The sequence below is a fragment of the Poecilia latipinna genome, unplaced genomic scaffold (assembly GCF_001443285.1).
Source record: "Poecilia latipinna isolate Pla-1442-1.1 unplaced genomic scaffold, P_latipinna-1.0 Scaffold3208, whole genome shotgun sequence".
Classification (NCBI taxonomy): domain Eukaryota; kingdom Metazoa; phylum Chordata; class Actinopteri; order Cyprinodontiformes; family Poeciliidae; genus Poecilia; species Poecilia latipinna.
Genome location: NW_015115824.1, coordinates 1 through 16222, shown reverse-complemented (window position 1 = coordinate 16222; position 16222 = coordinate 1). Strand labels below are relative to the sequence as shown.

The 16222-nt window shown below is 34.9% G+C and overlaps 1 protein-coding gene and 1 long non-coding RNA gene across 2 annotated transcripts in view; one reads left to right on the top strand and one right to left on the bottom strand.

Annotated features, from left to right (window-relative positions):
• LOC106940391 (uncharacterized) overlaps positions 1-15723 on the bottom strand; it is a 31641-nt gene extending 15918 nt beyond the window's left edge. The window contains exon 1 of the long non-coding RNA XR_001423080.1: positions 15639-15723. This is a non-coding gene — a long non-coding RNA (uncharacterized LOC106940391). The remainder of the gene's footprint in view (positions 1-15638) is intronic.
• LOC106940390 (nuclear receptor-interacting protein 2-like) overlaps positions 1-16216 on the top strand; it is a 31353-nt gene extending 15137 nt beyond the window's left edge. Inside the window, exons 2-6 of the mRNA XM_015023124.1 lie at positions 5926-6240; positions 11263-11345; positions 12562-12668; positions 13927-13979; positions 15658-16216. Of these exons, the coding sequence (XP_014878610.1) occupies positions 5926-6240; positions 11263-11345; positions 12562-12668; positions 13927-13979; positions 15658-15774 (675 nt within the window). The 3' untranslated portion in view covers positions 15775-16216. The remainder of the gene's footprint in view (positions 1-5925; positions 6241-11262; positions 11346-12561; positions 12669-13926; positions 13980-15657) is intronic.
• Positions 16217-16222: the final 6 nt, after the last annotated feature.

Here is a 16222-nt window from a genome sequence, read left to right as displayed (position 1 = left end):
ATTTTATAACATTACCACATATATTTCGTCTGCCTGATATTTTTAAGTATTAATGATTGATGTTTCGATCAGTTACTCAGTACTTCAGTAAATTCTTGGACGTCTGCTTTTTACTTTTACGATAGTAAATATTGTGCTTCAACAGTTTTCTAGTTAACTTGGGTCAGCTACAGTTTCTTTTCGTCTCCTCTTGATTACGTTTCATCAGTTTCTCTCCAGACATTTCCACCAGTTCCCTTTTCAACTCTGTAATCAAACCGAACAGAACAAGTCAATCTTGCGTCCGATAATTCGGAGCAAACGGTAACGTTATGATTAACCGCTGTGTGGAAAAGCACTGCTGCTGCTAAGCTAATTTGCTCCATAGCAGTCAGGACTAACCACCAGAAAACATGGAAAAACACTAATAGCTGACATTACGCTCAATCATATTAGCTTTCTTCCGTGGAGGATAATAGAAGCACTTTAGCAGACCTAGTAGGCCGTTTTCATTTATATTAGAGTCTGAACCGCCGCTAAGCCTCAGCAACAATCATGACTGAAATTTAATCGCATTAAAACTGTTTGGTTTTCTTCCACTGGTAATTTTAAAAACCCCTGACTGTGTAATTTTGGTAATTGCCATTTAAGAAGCTCAGTTTCGGCCTGTTTTTCAATTCCAGAACCAGCGGTGGTGTGTGTTTTAGATAATTTTCCTATTTAAGGCCCAGCTGGGTTTAAATCGCAACAATCTGACGGAAACCGAAGGGAAACTGGTTAGGATGCTAGCCAAACGTCTGATGAGCCATTTTATAAACATGAGACAAAGACTGGGCCATCGAGCTGTTCAGCACGATGGTGGCAGCAGTATGCTGTGGAGAGTTTTTACTGACTGATACAGTAAAGCGACTGCCTTTAACTTCACCTCAAAATAAAAGCTAGATTGTTAAACTTGGACACAGTTGGGTGTTGCAACTACACAATGATTGTTACACAAATCAAAAAAATGTTTTGAAAAGATAAATGAGGTTTAAAAAAGGCGCATAGATCAACCTCAACTTTTGAAAATTTTGGACTAATCCCAAAAAATTAGGCGATTCTCTAAAGAGTTGACGAATATTCTGCAACTTAGTTTGGTTTTACAATTCTGACCCAGTATAGATTACAAGAAAACAAAAGCATTTAAATACATTTTGATCATCACAAATTAAAATCACAGTTTTGTGTGTAATTCTTATGCTAGAAATAATAAATATATATCGCAATAGACGTGTGATAAATATCAATAGATGATACAAAATATTTAATATTCACTGAACTCTGATCTAGAACCACACAGCATTCTGGGAGATGTAGGCAGAGGGACCCCTTTAGTTGCTCAATCTAAGCAAAGTTGGTGGAATTAATTTTACTCACTCTTTGGTTACCTAGCAACTCACTCATTCTTTGGTTACCTAGCAACAACCTGTTGAGTAACTTGCGCAGCAGCACTTTAAAGTTTTGTCACTGTGCCTCATAACTGCTTAAAAATAAACAGCAGCAACAGTTTGGTGGTATTTTAGACATTTAAAACAAAAAACTAATCAATAATTATCAATTAATTAATTTGAAACGCTTATAATCGTGTTAGATTTTTCAGGCATTTTGTTCGGTCTTAAGAATTAACTGAAGATGTAGGTCAATCAATCCACGTTAATAAAAAGTAGCTCAAAAAAAAAATTAAATATTTTCATGATAAAAATTCACTTAGTAATGTCATAAAAAAATCAATAAAAATCAAAGAACAGAAGATGTAGCCAGAGTTTTAAAACTTTCAAGTTGCTTTCAAACATGAACAGCTGCTAATATGTCAGCAGCTACTGGGTGTGTCCACTTTAACCCCCCTAAACCCAGAATTACATAAAGAACAGTGAGATTTATATTGATTTTATAAAAATGCCCAAAACGTGCAGAAAGTGAAAATTTTAGCCTCTTTTTTTAAGACGAGATCAAATTTCAGTATCTTGTATCTGTGAGTTTCTGGCAAAACAAAGGAAAACCAAAGCTATGCTGATGGGACGGCAAACAGAAGGTTTAAAGGTGTGTGTGTTTATATTAGTGAGTCCATAAGAAGTGGGAGTGTCATGTTCAGCTGATAATGGTTAAATTTAATGTTTGTTAGCTTATGGCTAATTTCAATCATCAGACGTTTAACAAATTTCTCCAATTAGAGCTTTCTGGGCGTCAATCCTTAAAGAAGAGAGAATTCTGTTTAAAAGGTGACAAAATGTGTTTTGAGAAACTACGGTATACTTTCTTAGTCAAGTATAAAAATCTATTCCAAATAAAACTTGTAAATGAGTCTAAGAGACTTCTTAATGGATGCTGGAAAACTCCAGAGGGGCAAAGAGTTGAACTGAAATGCAAATTAATAAAGAGGAACCTGGCAGCCGGAAGAAAAGGTGAAAACACTCAGAGGAGCTCCTTTCATTAGATCGACATTTTTATCTGATCTTTTCAGCCTTTTCTCCATGTTATGATTCATATTCTGCATCTCCACACACAACTGGAACCAGAAATTTATATTCATTGAATAAAAATATATTTTATTCTTCACTGTCTGGCCAAACTTTACTTGTTTAAACTTTGTTGGACTAATTACCAAAAGTATTTCTGTTTACTAAATGTATTTACTAAACTTATTGAGAACATTTATTTGAAAAGTTTTGTAACTTTTTCATATTCAATAGTTTATACATTTGGTCGGTTTCCAGGATAACCGTCTTTTAAACTTCGTGACCTGGGTCAAATCTTTTGGTTTACTTTTACGTTTCCTTGTAATCTTCTAAATTTCTGAGTTTCAAAGGTCAAAAATGTTTGACTTTTGAAACTCAGAAATTTAGATTTTTCTTGAAAATTTCTAGTAAATTAAAATTTTTATTTTTTCTTGAAAATTTCTAGTAAATTCGAAATTTCATTTTTTTTCTTGAAAATTTCTATTGAACTCAAAATTTTTGTTTTTCCCCCCCAAAATTTCTCTTAAATTCAAAATTTTATTTTTTCTCAAAAAATTCTATTGAACTCAAAAAAAATTTATTTTTATTTTTGATATTAATCTCAAAATTTCTAATGTTTTTTAGCAAAACTTTACTCTCGTATTTTACTGTTTGTTAAAAATCTGTCATTTAGAAATATTTTTTGTAAGGGATTGAAAGAATAAAATAAGTTAGAGCAGTAAATTGAAAAGGAGCTACAAATTAATTAAATGAATAATCACTTTATTTTCCTTTTGTTTAGCATGACAACTTAATTTGATTACTTAATTAATTAACCCAATTATATTTAACATTGGATCACCTGTTTTCTTTTTTCAGTGAACAAAAAAAAGGCAAAAAATGATAAAGCATTCTAATATCAGGACTAAATGAGGAAAAAATAAGTGGAACAAGTTGAGAATCAGAGATAAAAATGGGTAAAGTGTCAAGTTGGTTCAGTAATGACGTGGGACAAGAGGAGAGGTGTAAAGACGAGACGAGGGCATCAGCAGCAGCTGCTCAGAACCAGCTGGAGAGCCGACAAAAGGCCAAATCGAACTCTGTGACCTTGGAGGTGATTACCTGCTGGAGTGTTGCTGAAAAACAACAAGCTAACGCAGAAACCTCATTTTATTCACCCAATTTTATTGTTTATAAATGCCAACAAGGTAAATTGATGTCTGCCAAAACATGGCCATGTTAATTTGGTTTCCATGAAATGCTCTGGGTCTAATTCAAATTCCAGTCAGGAATATTTTAACAGCAAACCAGATCATATCAGCATGCTTGTTAATCAGAGCAAAAAAAACTAAAATAATCACTGGTGTTAAAGAAAAACAACAGGTTCAGTGTTTATAATTCTTCCTACGTTTGCACATATCCTGAGACTTAATGGGTTTAAAAGCTGGACAACAACAAATTGCTCAACTGATTGCACAATTATGCAGATAATTAATCAAAAGTCCAATCAGACGTGTTGGAGCTGATTCTCAAAAACACCTTGTGCTGATAGCTGGAGCTCCCATGAGATGAAGGGCAGGAATGGCTGTTTTTATGTTTGGGAACAGGCTGCGGACAAACAGAGCACTTCCTCTAAAGGTGTAATAGCTGCAGGCTGGTTACTGCAATAAAAAGAGGTGGAGGACAAAAGGACGACATAGAGACATTTCAAACCACTGATTGGATTACGGCAATATTTAGTGAAGGATCATTCAGTTTATTGCTCAAACTAATCCATGTTTACTCCCGTTTCTGTCTAATAATTACATATTTTTTTTGTCTGTTTAATTTTTTTTAATGAGATGCTGCTTGTAGTTTTCTGTCCTGGTGACAAACACTTTTACCTCTAACTCTGCAGAATTAAACTGGTTCAGGTCTGTTTTTAACTGTTGATTCAAATAATGATCCCAACATTCAGAGTTGTTCATGTAAACGGTCCACATTGTTCCTGATTCAACTTTCAATGGATGGAAAGAAAAACTAATGTAGAGAGAGAGGACAACCAGAAGGAGGGAGAGATGGAGAAAGAAGGACGAATGGATGGAGAGATGAATGGCTGAATGGATGGATTAATAAACGGATGGATGAACAGATGGATGGTTGGACGGACGGACAGGTGAATGGAAGAATGAAAATGATCTTCTAATTTCACTTTAAAACTATGTTCTAATTAAAATCAGAGATGATACAAGTTTAGATTTCTGAACCTTTACGTTGATCTATTTTGAATTGTTTGACGAAAGTTTTAAATGATTATTTAAAGGTTTAGTGAGTAAAAAAGACAAAAACAATCCAGTGTTCTGGTGGTTTGAATGTTCAGGGAACCCTTGAAAAAGACGGAAAGCTTTCAGCTAATAACTCTGCAGGTCTGGAAAAGCAATGAGATTACGGAGCAACAGGCTGCCTAAATAAAATTTTCTGCTAATATGATGGTGAACAGAGAGCCATGTTGGTTTGAATCTGACACAAAACACCAAACATGTGCTGAAAAAGTAAATGTTACTCCAGACAGGTGGATTAAGGGATAAAAAGAGCTTTGTCACAACACCTTGAAGCCTTTATAGTTCAAGGTTTGTCTGAATAAATGCCTCCCAGATATCTTTTCACAGTAGAGAGCTTTTATATGCATATTTAGCTTATTTTCATGACTTATTTCAGCTGTAAATTGGTCTTATATTAACATATGCTACAACAAAATGGCCGACTATGCCAAATCAACACTTCCTTCTTCAGAGGTCAAATGTCAGTTTATTGAAAGGCTACAGTTGCAAATTGAGAGTTTATGGAAAAGTAAAAAAAAAAAAAAAAGACATTCTACTAGTTAAAGGCAACCCATTGTGCTTTTTTGAACAGCTTAGGCTAGATCTATGATCTACACAAAACATGTTGAACTTTTCTTTTTGCAGAAAATCATTCTTAGACAATTAGATTTTAGTCTGATCATTTCTACCAACTTTGAGCTGCTTTAGGGCGTCTTGTCACTTTAAATTCAAATAAGCTGCTGTTGGCCACGCCCCCCAACTCAACGTTTACGCTCGCAGGTGAAAATGGCTGCACACAGATCTGCAATTATGCTACGGTACATCTTTGAAAAGCATTAGTAGAGCCTCCTGCACAACCAACAAGAAAGTGGTTTCTGGATGATAAATCGTCAACAAAACACTAGATTTGTCTTTTCCAGCATGGGCTGGAGTTCTGTTTGGGTTGCTAGGAGACGGGCTTGGCTGGGGTTGCTAGGTAACAAGCTGGGCTTGGCTGTGGTTACTAAGCGATTTGTGACGTCATATTCCGAAGGTGACACCCAAAAAAACTTTAAGTTAATGCTAAAAAAAAACGGCTAGATGGGTTTTTCAAGTGCTTGAGTTGTTTTTAGAATCAGTAGAGACTTTTTCATTTACCATCTCAACATTTACATCTCTGTTTGTCTTTTTAGCAACCTCACAGCATCGTCCAGCGGCGCCTGCTGGAGGGAAACATCACGCGGCTCCGAGGCGAGGCCCGGGACGCCACCGCCAGGGTTCGCTCGCCGTTGGCCGACACCAAGGACGGACCTACGGACACCGAGGAGAGGAGCGAGAGCACAGCAGACGACTCCACCGAGGAGAGGGAGTCTCTGGAGGAGAGCGAGAGGAGCCTCCGATCAGACGAGGAGGACGATAACAGCGAGGCCGGAGCCAGACACTCAGCCGAGAAGCCGGAGAGCACGGACAGCTCGACCCGACTCACAGCTTTAATTATTCAATGCAAGGTACCACGCACTGTAAAACAGTCCGCCTGCAGTTTTTCATTTTATTCACCCACGTATATCTGCAAGCAAACTGAAAACAAAAGGAGACGAGCTCCATTGTGCTCCTGTGACTCATAACTTGGAGCTCATTTTCACCTGAGAACGAATGAAAAGCTCTGCAGGACCAGCAGCTTTCAGACTGGATCAGAACCACAGATAAGTGAGTCACACAGACTGAAAGTCCAAACAGGTCTACCGTGGGTGAAAGTATAACATTTACTGCAGCAGAGCTTAAACACAAACAGACTGTGGTTTAAAGCAAAACTAATGGGGCTTCAGGGCAAAATAAAAGGTCAGTACATTTGTTACCAACAAATTTTGTTCACTGAACTCAAGTTTAGATCCAAGGCAGGATATTAGAGCCACTGCTTATAGACAAAATGAGGAAATTTCCACCAAAAAATCTAAAATTTTCAAGAAAAAACAAAAAGTCAAAGATTTTCAAGAAACAAAACTTGGATGTTTCTGAGTTTCTGACATTTAAAACGAAGAAATGTCTGAGATTAAACTCACTTTCTGAATTTTATTGTAGTAAATTTTTGACTTTTCAACCTCAAAAATGTATGAGATCATTCTCAAAATTTTGGGACTTTTCAAACTCAAATTTTCCAGTTTTTACAGAACTTTTTAAAGTAGTCTCAAACGTTTTGACTTCTTATGTGGAAATGTACTCTTTTTTTCTATCTACCATAATCATTGCTTAATGTCTCAGATTGGGATTAAATTCCCCAGATTATCTGTTAAATCTAAGATAAATTGAACAGAACTAAAAGCAGACATCATCTGTTTTCTCACAAATATTTCCCCTATATTGGAAGAGATCAAGGTAATTTAATTAGAAATAAACACATATAGAAGTATGACATTTTTATAGTTTAAATCTTTATGAAAACAAAGAGTGCAGTGAGACTTTAGTCCAAAAGTATCTCATTTAAAATTTAACCAGCGGCAAAAACAGCTAATATTTGCCTATTTTGATCTTTGAAAGAAATCAATGCTAAGATCAAACATCTCCTGTTCTCAGTGGTGTTTAAATAATGAATCACTGAATGCTGTTAATATTTAAAATAATCCTATTTTCCAGCACATTCAGCATTCTGGGTTTTATCATCAACTCATTAACAGCTCAGGCTTCTTGTGTTACTCATTCAGGGGCTATTTTTAAAGCATCAGGGATTTCAGAGGCAGCAGGACTCAGAACAAAGAGCAGGTTTCTGTGTCTGCTGATAAGAACAGGGCGGCCATCTTGGTCCGTGCAGAGCGAGCAGAACCACAAGAAACTCACTGTGCTCATTTCCACCAGGGTGGCAGATTGTCTTTGGTGAAGTGGATAAAGTATCGATTTATGACCGGCAGAGAAGGGTCAATAAATATGACAGAAGATGACTTTTTGAAGATCTTTGCATAAAACAACAAAACTGAGATTTATAACATAAAAAAAGAGAGAGAAAGTCAAATTTTAACAGTAAATAGATGAGTGGGTAATAAGGATTTAGAGTTTTATTGCAATATTTTGTGGTACTATTGTGATTATGATTTTTTTTTAAAAAGCAACTTATTTCTTAGGTAATTGTTCGACTGACTACATTCGTAGCTCCACAAATTTGAAATGGGATTCTTTAAAAAAAATAAAATTAAAAACTGTGATTTAAATCACTAAGTGGCACACTGTAACTGCATTTAATCATATTTTGAAGTATTGATATTTATCGATGCTTTTGTGGGACAAAGTGAAGAAAATGGTAAAATACACATAATTCTGACTGAAATGTATCATGATGATAAATGAAAATACATAAAATAAAATTCACAATAAATGCATCAAAATAAGGAATGAATCAGTAGATTAACTGATCTACTGATCAGTTAATCAGTGGATTAACTGATCTACTGATTCAGATAATAAATTAAAAATGAGCTCAATAATTGAGACCGTTTTAAGTAATGTTTTCAAAATGCCAGTTCGCCCTTTCAAAGATTAAGCGTTCTTTAATATTTATAAAGAACAGCAGCTCTACAGTTTCCTAAAATATTGAACAGCTAACAGTATTAAACTGATGCTAGAGTTGTAGTTTATATGAGACTTTATAAAAGATAAAAATAGTCCATACAGCTGAGAGCCATTTGTAGATTATCCTGGAAAATATCTAAATTATGCACTGTGTGGGGGTGGCGTCACCCCACTGCTTATCTCACAAGCCTGCAGAGCCGCCATATGCTGCGTTTACATCCCAAACTCTTCCTTTAATGTCCCTCTACTGACACCAACTTAAAGGTTTCTGAGGAAGGACCTCAGACAAAACACTTAGCATAAACCATTCCAGTCTGCTGCACTACAGAAAGAAGCACATTGAAATGTCTTGCAGGCAGCAGAGGAACTGTGAAAAGAAAGAACAAAATAAAAGTCAGTGAAAATAGGCAAGGCTGCCTGTTGAAGCTGCTACTCCAACACCTCACCTTGAGAAAATCTATGAGAACGACAAAAGCTATGTGATCAATGAATTTTTTTCTTGGTGTTGTATGAAGATACTTGATTTAAAAAAAGAAGCGAAAGGCAAAAAATACAATGAGATTTCAGAACGATGAGGTGGAGAACATATTGATTTTGAAAAAAAGCTATAATTTGAGAAAAATTATTACTACTCTAGGGTTTAAATTTGGACATAGGATGTTACAGTGATTCAGAGTGGTCAAACTTTGCCCCAGAAAAGCTAAACTAGCTCAGTTAAGCTAGTTGAAGAAAGCTAGTTCAGTTAAGCTAGGCTAGAAAGCTAGCACACAAATCTTTTAGCTTTTCTAAAACCAGAATTCATCATTTTAAATTTGTTTTTGCCATTTATTGAATAACAAAACATGAATAGATCAGATTTAGTTTCAATTTGCGTTTTCTTTGACCAAAAACGTCTTAATATTTTTTGTTTTTACTTTACTACTGTAGCATAATGCAGCTGTTCACCTTATGACTTTACCAGGTTGTTGGTGCCCCAGTTTAAAACATTTTAATGAAAATATTTTTGCAGTTTAGTGAAATTAATTTAAAATGATCTAAACAAAACTGCACAGACTCTTTGAATGGGTTTCTGTTAGGAGGTTGTGATTAATTTTATTCTGTTTTTTAAAAAGAAAAGGCTAAAGAACCATTTATTTAGTTTGGTAGTTGCCTATTGTTTGGGACTCAAGTGTTTTTATATCCATCATCGTATGTGTTTGTATTTTATTTTATTATCTACATATCAATGTTTTTTATGTCCCATTATGTTTATGATATCTATATTTTACTGGATGCAGTCCTTTGTGAGAATGTAAAAAACACTATCTAAATAAATTATTCAGTCATAACTACAAAATGTAAGCCTTGAGAAAGCAATAATTGTAATAATATGCAGCAATATTTGAACATAACTCAAAAAGAAAGCCATTTAGAAATAGAGATCAGCACATCATAATCTTATAAATTTTCAATGTGAAAAACTAATGCCTTTCCTAGCGAGGTTCAGCCAGGACACATTATGTTTTCAGAGTGGATTCTGATGAAAGCTGAGAGATTAAATCAAAGATGAAACTCATTAAATAGCTCTAGAACTAATAGAGAATACAGGACTGGCTGATAATTATCTATTATTACCACATTTCACAGTAATTTCATCTAATTGTATGAGAGAAATGGTTGTAATAGACGCAAGAGAATTGGTCGTGGGACGAGAATTTAATGTTATTCTTATTCAAAGACATGATTAAGATTTGTGGCATGGCATACACAAAAAATCAACACTAGGTTTTCACTTCACTGTACTGTGGTTTGCAATTTATTAAATGTGCACATATGACTCACTTGGTTAATATTTCATGGTTGGTGGTGTATAAACAGGAAAATTCAAAGTGCATTCAGCAGACTTATGAATCAGCATCTCCTGTTAGCAATATGAGACTTAATATTTAAGCTAAACATCCCAAAACATCCTTAAAATAGAACACAGAAGCAGAGTGACTTCATAGCTGCTAGCTAACGATGACTACCATTGGTTTTAGCTGTTAAACTGTCAATACCGCATGTAAATCTTAAATGCACGCCTGCTGTATAAAAGAAAAGGGGACTCAGTGCTTGACAACTACATAACAAGGTGAGGAAAAAGTTTAAGAAAAAATAGCGAGGGACGTAGTTGACAAACAGATGTAATAACAGAACACCTGTTAAAAGCAAGCATTTAAATTAGCTAATCTGTCACCGCAGTGTTAGCTTAGCTAATAACAGCGGTAGCTAATCTACCACAGCGTTCACTTAATAATCGCAAAACAAACACCAAGTCTTAAAACATAATACTATAACAGATGGTAACGGACTGAATGTGTTGTTCTTTGTGTGAGAAATGTTTGAATGTTTTTTGGTGTCGAATCATGAAACATAAAGTGACGTTGTCAGTTGCTATGGCAACGAGTCTCCGTGTAGCGTAACAGACAGAGTACGAGAGAGAAAAAAAAAAGTGGTTTTGAGTTGCGTTATTTTCCAATTTCCTGTGGCGCATAACACTAAATCAATAGTGCCGACATCCCCAGGTTTTATTTAGTTAACGGAATTTTTCTACAGCTATGGCACGTAAAAGAATTTTCATTTTCCAGCATTGTGCGCATGCGCGGCATTTCCGGATCTATAACATACAGGAGGTTAGTTTTATTTTAACTTGACCTGCTTAACAGCTGCACAGAATCGATGCAAACCAAGTCGCAGCAACATTAAACCCTGGACAGGGAATTCTCCACCAACAGTGTTTGTTTTGTTTCTGGATTTTATTTTTCAGCTTGGCAGTTTTATAGGCACATTGCAGCCAGACAGATTTGTGTAAAAGAGAGAAGATCAGCCTTTAAAAACTCCCTAAAGCTATACTTATGTGCCGCTGTGACAAACTTTTTCCTTGCGTGCAGAATCATTGCAAATTGGAAAATCTCACTATGACACCAAAATCCCCTCCTCTCGTCTCTTCTCAGTGCTGCGAAACTGAAGTGAAGGCATCCATCAACACTGGCAGCCTACACAACCACATCTCCACCTCCTGCTGCCAGAGGCTGGGGTAAGAAACATCCAGCTCAACACAACAAAAACGCACCGCTCTCAATGTATTCCTGACTGTTTCTATAACCAGACAAACTAACTGCCAACAAAGATAAAGTTCTAATAAAAGAGACTTTAAAGCATTAAAAGGAATTGTATTTAAATGGACTGCATCAATTTTAATCAGTTCTTATCTTCAGTAATGATTTAATTTTATGATGGCTTATTTAATATACATTTACAAAATTGAGAAATATATAAAACATATTAATTTTAAATTGCTAAGGGGAATATTTCATTAAATATTGTCCAACAGGCAGGAAACTGGAGACTTATTAAACAGGCACTCAAACTAGCAATCACTATAGTCTGGCTGTAATTAACCATAATGCATAGTGGTAGTCTTCAAGTGTTCTGCAAAAACACTAAGTCTTTGTGTAATTTTTGTGTAGTTTCTAGTGCAAATATGTTAATCACATTTCAAATGTACTAGCTTTCAAATAACGTTTCAGCAAGATATCAGCTTGTTTAAAATCAATAAATTCTTATTAGTGATGAAAAACTTCTGTTCCACTGACAGATTATTCAATTTATCACAAGACATTTCTCCCATGTTATAAGTGAAATAATCTGTCAGTGGAAATACTTTTTAAAATCAAAATTAAGGAATTATTGACTTAAAACAAGTCCCATTTTTGCATGGAGAGTTACTTTTAAGTTAGTTTTGTAATATTTCAAGTGTACTAAGATATTTGCACTACAAACCAGACCAAAAATACTTGGTGAAATTTTGTGTTTTTGTAGTGTATGAACATATTTTATACAAAGAGTATAAAATTTGTTAAAAGTAAGTAATTTCTTACCTGAGAAACTTTATGCTGTGTAAACTCTTGTCCTGGTTGTAGCCTCTGACAGCCTTGGGGTTTGTCCTCAGTTAAAGCCACATCTCCAAGTTGGCCATTATCTTAAACCAAAACATGTTTGTAAAAGTGACCACTTATTTTCAATAATATCACCATGTTGTCAAGTTATGAAGAAAAAACAGTTCCATTTTTAAAATCTTAAGATTCTACTGGAATAGACAGCTAAAACAATGTGAAATTTTTCTTTCTCCTTTAGACAAATGAGCTAAATTAAAAATGAAAGCTGCATTTGGAAGGTAGCAACATCAACCAGGTAAACATGTTAATTATTGAAGGTACTGTGAGGATCACAGAGTGTGTCTGTCTTCTCAGACTGGTTCCCATTAAGGACAGTTCACCATGCGGTGCTACCAGTTCAGTGACTGGTCTGCAGCTACAGCTGGGCAGACAGACTATCCAGTGTTCAGCATATGTGAAAGGTAAGGACATTGTTATAAAACCGATGTAAAGCAACTTGGGAACATTTTAAGGATTTGAATGTGATTTTTTATTTTTGAACTTATTTGTTTAGATTTTTTTTTTAAATTAAAACATATTTTCTCTGAGAAAGTATTTGTGCCTTTACACATGTAATCCATTTCTGCCATTTTAAAACAGTCAAACGTTTCAGATCAATCAAATTTTAATAACAAAAAGAGCTAAAGTAAATACAAAGAGCAAACATAACATAAAAACCGACCAGGACGTACAACTAGGCCTCTCTGACCCATAATTTCTGAATAATTTAATTTCCCTTTGGGATTAATAAAGTATTTTTGAATTTTCATTGAAGCCATACTATCAATAAATGAATAATATATAATCACAATAAACATGTGATCAATATCAGTAGATAATACATCTGATAGAATATCCAATAATATTGTTTTACTCCAATCCAGAACCGTACAGCTTTAGCCACTCTGACTCACTCTTTGGTTACCTAGCAACAACTCCCTCACTCACTCTTTGGTTACCTAGCAACAACTCCCTCACTCATTCTTTGGTTACCTAGCAACAACCTATTAGTATCGTGTGCAGCAGCAGTTTAAGGTTTCGCCTCATAACTGCTTAAACATAAAAAACTGTGTGGATTGAAAATTGTGGATAAAACAGGAAAAGCTACAGCCTTCGGTTTGGCAATATTTCAGATATTGAAAACACAAAACTAATCAATAATTATCAACATCGACTGATATGAAACGCTTATATAATGATACGTTTTTAAGCCTAAAATAAGTCAACCATTTGGATCCAAGGCGTTATTAATTTTATGATTGTCAGCGCAAAATAATCAGAAATCCAACTTTATTGTAGTAAAATGTCTGTATAATTCTTTTTATTTAAATTCTTATATGCCTAACTCAGTGGATACAAGACAGATCCTAAATGGTCTAAATGAAGCTAAATGAAGCCACGCTGTATGGACTTAAATCATTCTAACCAGTGAAAAACGGATAATTCAAGCAAAAAATTCAACCCCATACCCACAGATATTAAGTTTTTATGATACAACACCAACACCCAACCTCACAAGTACAAGCTTAACAGCTCTCATTATCACACAAAGGAATATTTTTGTAGAGCTTCAGTCTAATTTATGCATGTTCAGATAAGGTGGTTAAATTGCTTCCATAAAGCATTTCTATAATACGTTTTATTTTCTCTGCTCTTATCTTTTCTTCTCTCCACTTTTAGAGGATGAGGCGTCTGAACTGTGCCTGGGTCTGCAGACGCTGCTGGAACTGAAAGTAAGGTTCACTTTTTATTTTAATACTTGGTGGATAATGGTCCAAAAAAGTAGTCCAGTTTGAAGCTAAATTGCTAAATGGGAAAAACAGAAAAATGTTAAAAATGGCGGTAGGACGGAAAAGCAGATAAAGTAAGTTCATGGTGTGAAAATAATGTGAACTTGGATTCAGTTGGAGCGTTTCATGGACGGTGATTTTACCCTCTGGCTTTTTTTTAATGAAAATCTAATTAACTATGATTAGAGGCCTGAAGTATAAGAAGTCTAATTAGAATGTTGTTTAAGTGTGTAGCTGTAAAAATATCGCTGCTTCTCTCATAGATCATAATGTCAAGTCACTGGAAAATAATTACATTTCAAAGTGAAAGTTATATCACATCCTCACAGGCCTGGTGAAAGAAAGCAAATCCTGCATCAGTGCAACTGGTGACTGAATAAAACCCAAAAAGTAATTGATTTCATTTGACTTTAATCAGTCTGTTGCTGAAGGATCATCATCTACTTTACAACAGAATCCTGACAAAGAGCTTTAACCTCTGGGTGTAAACTAACAGGGAATGTTAAGGAATATCAACTTTTACAGTGTTTTTCTTTCACTATTCAATAATTATTACATTCATTTAACATAAATGCTGCTTCATAGATTTGGATTTTAGACGGCCATAAGTTCTGTGGCAGAAACTTTTATTTATTACCAGATAATACAATTTTTTATCACAATCCCCTTCTTTGATAAGAAAATATGTCATATATCATATATAATATGTATTTTTATTTTTTTTTTTTTGCAGTAGTATCCTCCACAGTCGGGAACTTTTGTCTGTGTTTTGTAAAAACTTTCATATTTATAGCTAAAAAAAACAATCAGCTGAAAAACAGAAATAGCATTTAAAGCAATTATTTTAACATATTTTATTTGGAAAAAACATGACTGAATAACAGATTAATTTGTACTTTCTCATCTTCGCTTTCTGAGGCCCTCACAGCGCCCCCTGGCGGACCTTTGAAAAATACGCCTAGTACACTTGAAATGAAACAAAACTAACTTACAAGTAACTTTTTACCAAGATAGAAGTTTGTTTTAAGTCAATAATTCTATAATATTGATGAAAAATACTGTAATCTGCCGGTGGAGCTCGAACGTTTTCATCAGTTATTGATTGTAAACGAGCTCCCAAATCTTCCTTTAAGTAATAATTAATGCACTTGAAATATGGCAAAACTAAGACTTGCACTAGAAACTAGATTATAATACTTGGTAAAATTTTGTGTTTTTGAAATTTATAACTCAAAAAATAGAAGTTACAATACAAAAACGCAAAATCTCAAGTATTTTTTTCATCTAGTTTCTAACACAAATGTCTTAGTTTTGTCTTACATCAAGTTTACTGACTTACAAGTAATTTTTCAGTGAGTTACAGGAGCTTATTGTAAGTAAATAATTAATATTGATGAAATAGTACTTATTTCACTTTTGAAACATATAAGTGAAATAATCCATCAATTTAACTAATACTTTTTCATCAATATTAGTGGAAAATTTGCTTAAAAACAGCTCCTGGATGATTTATAACGACCCCTTTCAACAGGCCTTGGATTAGCCTCCTGAAGTCAAGCTGGCAGCCTGTTTAAATTATTTAGAGCAGTAATTATGTCTCACCATGTGGATCCTCCCTCAGTGCTGCTTGGATCTGAACAGTCGGGTTCTGAAGCTTCAAGGCTGTGGCGATGAGCTGCCCTTCCTGAACACTGTAACCGACGGCCGGTGCCAACACGACACCAACGAAAACCTGTGAGCCGACTCCACGTCAGCTGCCAAGTCTGTCATCGCTAACGGGCTGCAGCTGCGAGAAACGAAGCCCTTTGTTTTTATCTGGACTGTCCAATCACAGTGTCACTGCCAGAACATGGATGAGCGTTCACCTCTGTTCTCAAGTTTACATCTTCATGTCTGCTGAGTTTTGACTTGATTTTCTCTTATAATTGTCTAGTTAAGCGGATCTAAACCTGATCTCTCCAGGTTTTGGGATAATGCTGTATTTCCTCTGTTCTGCTGCTTACTAAAAGAAAAATATAACAATTTGAAGTGAGTTTATATTGAATCTGCTATGATTTGAGGAATCATGTTGAATTACACCTCAATCACATACTGAGATTTTTTTCCACTTAGTTTTTTTTCTGTTACAAAAAATGTCTACAGTATTGTTAAACCACAATGACAAATTAGGGCCATTGTAGATAGAA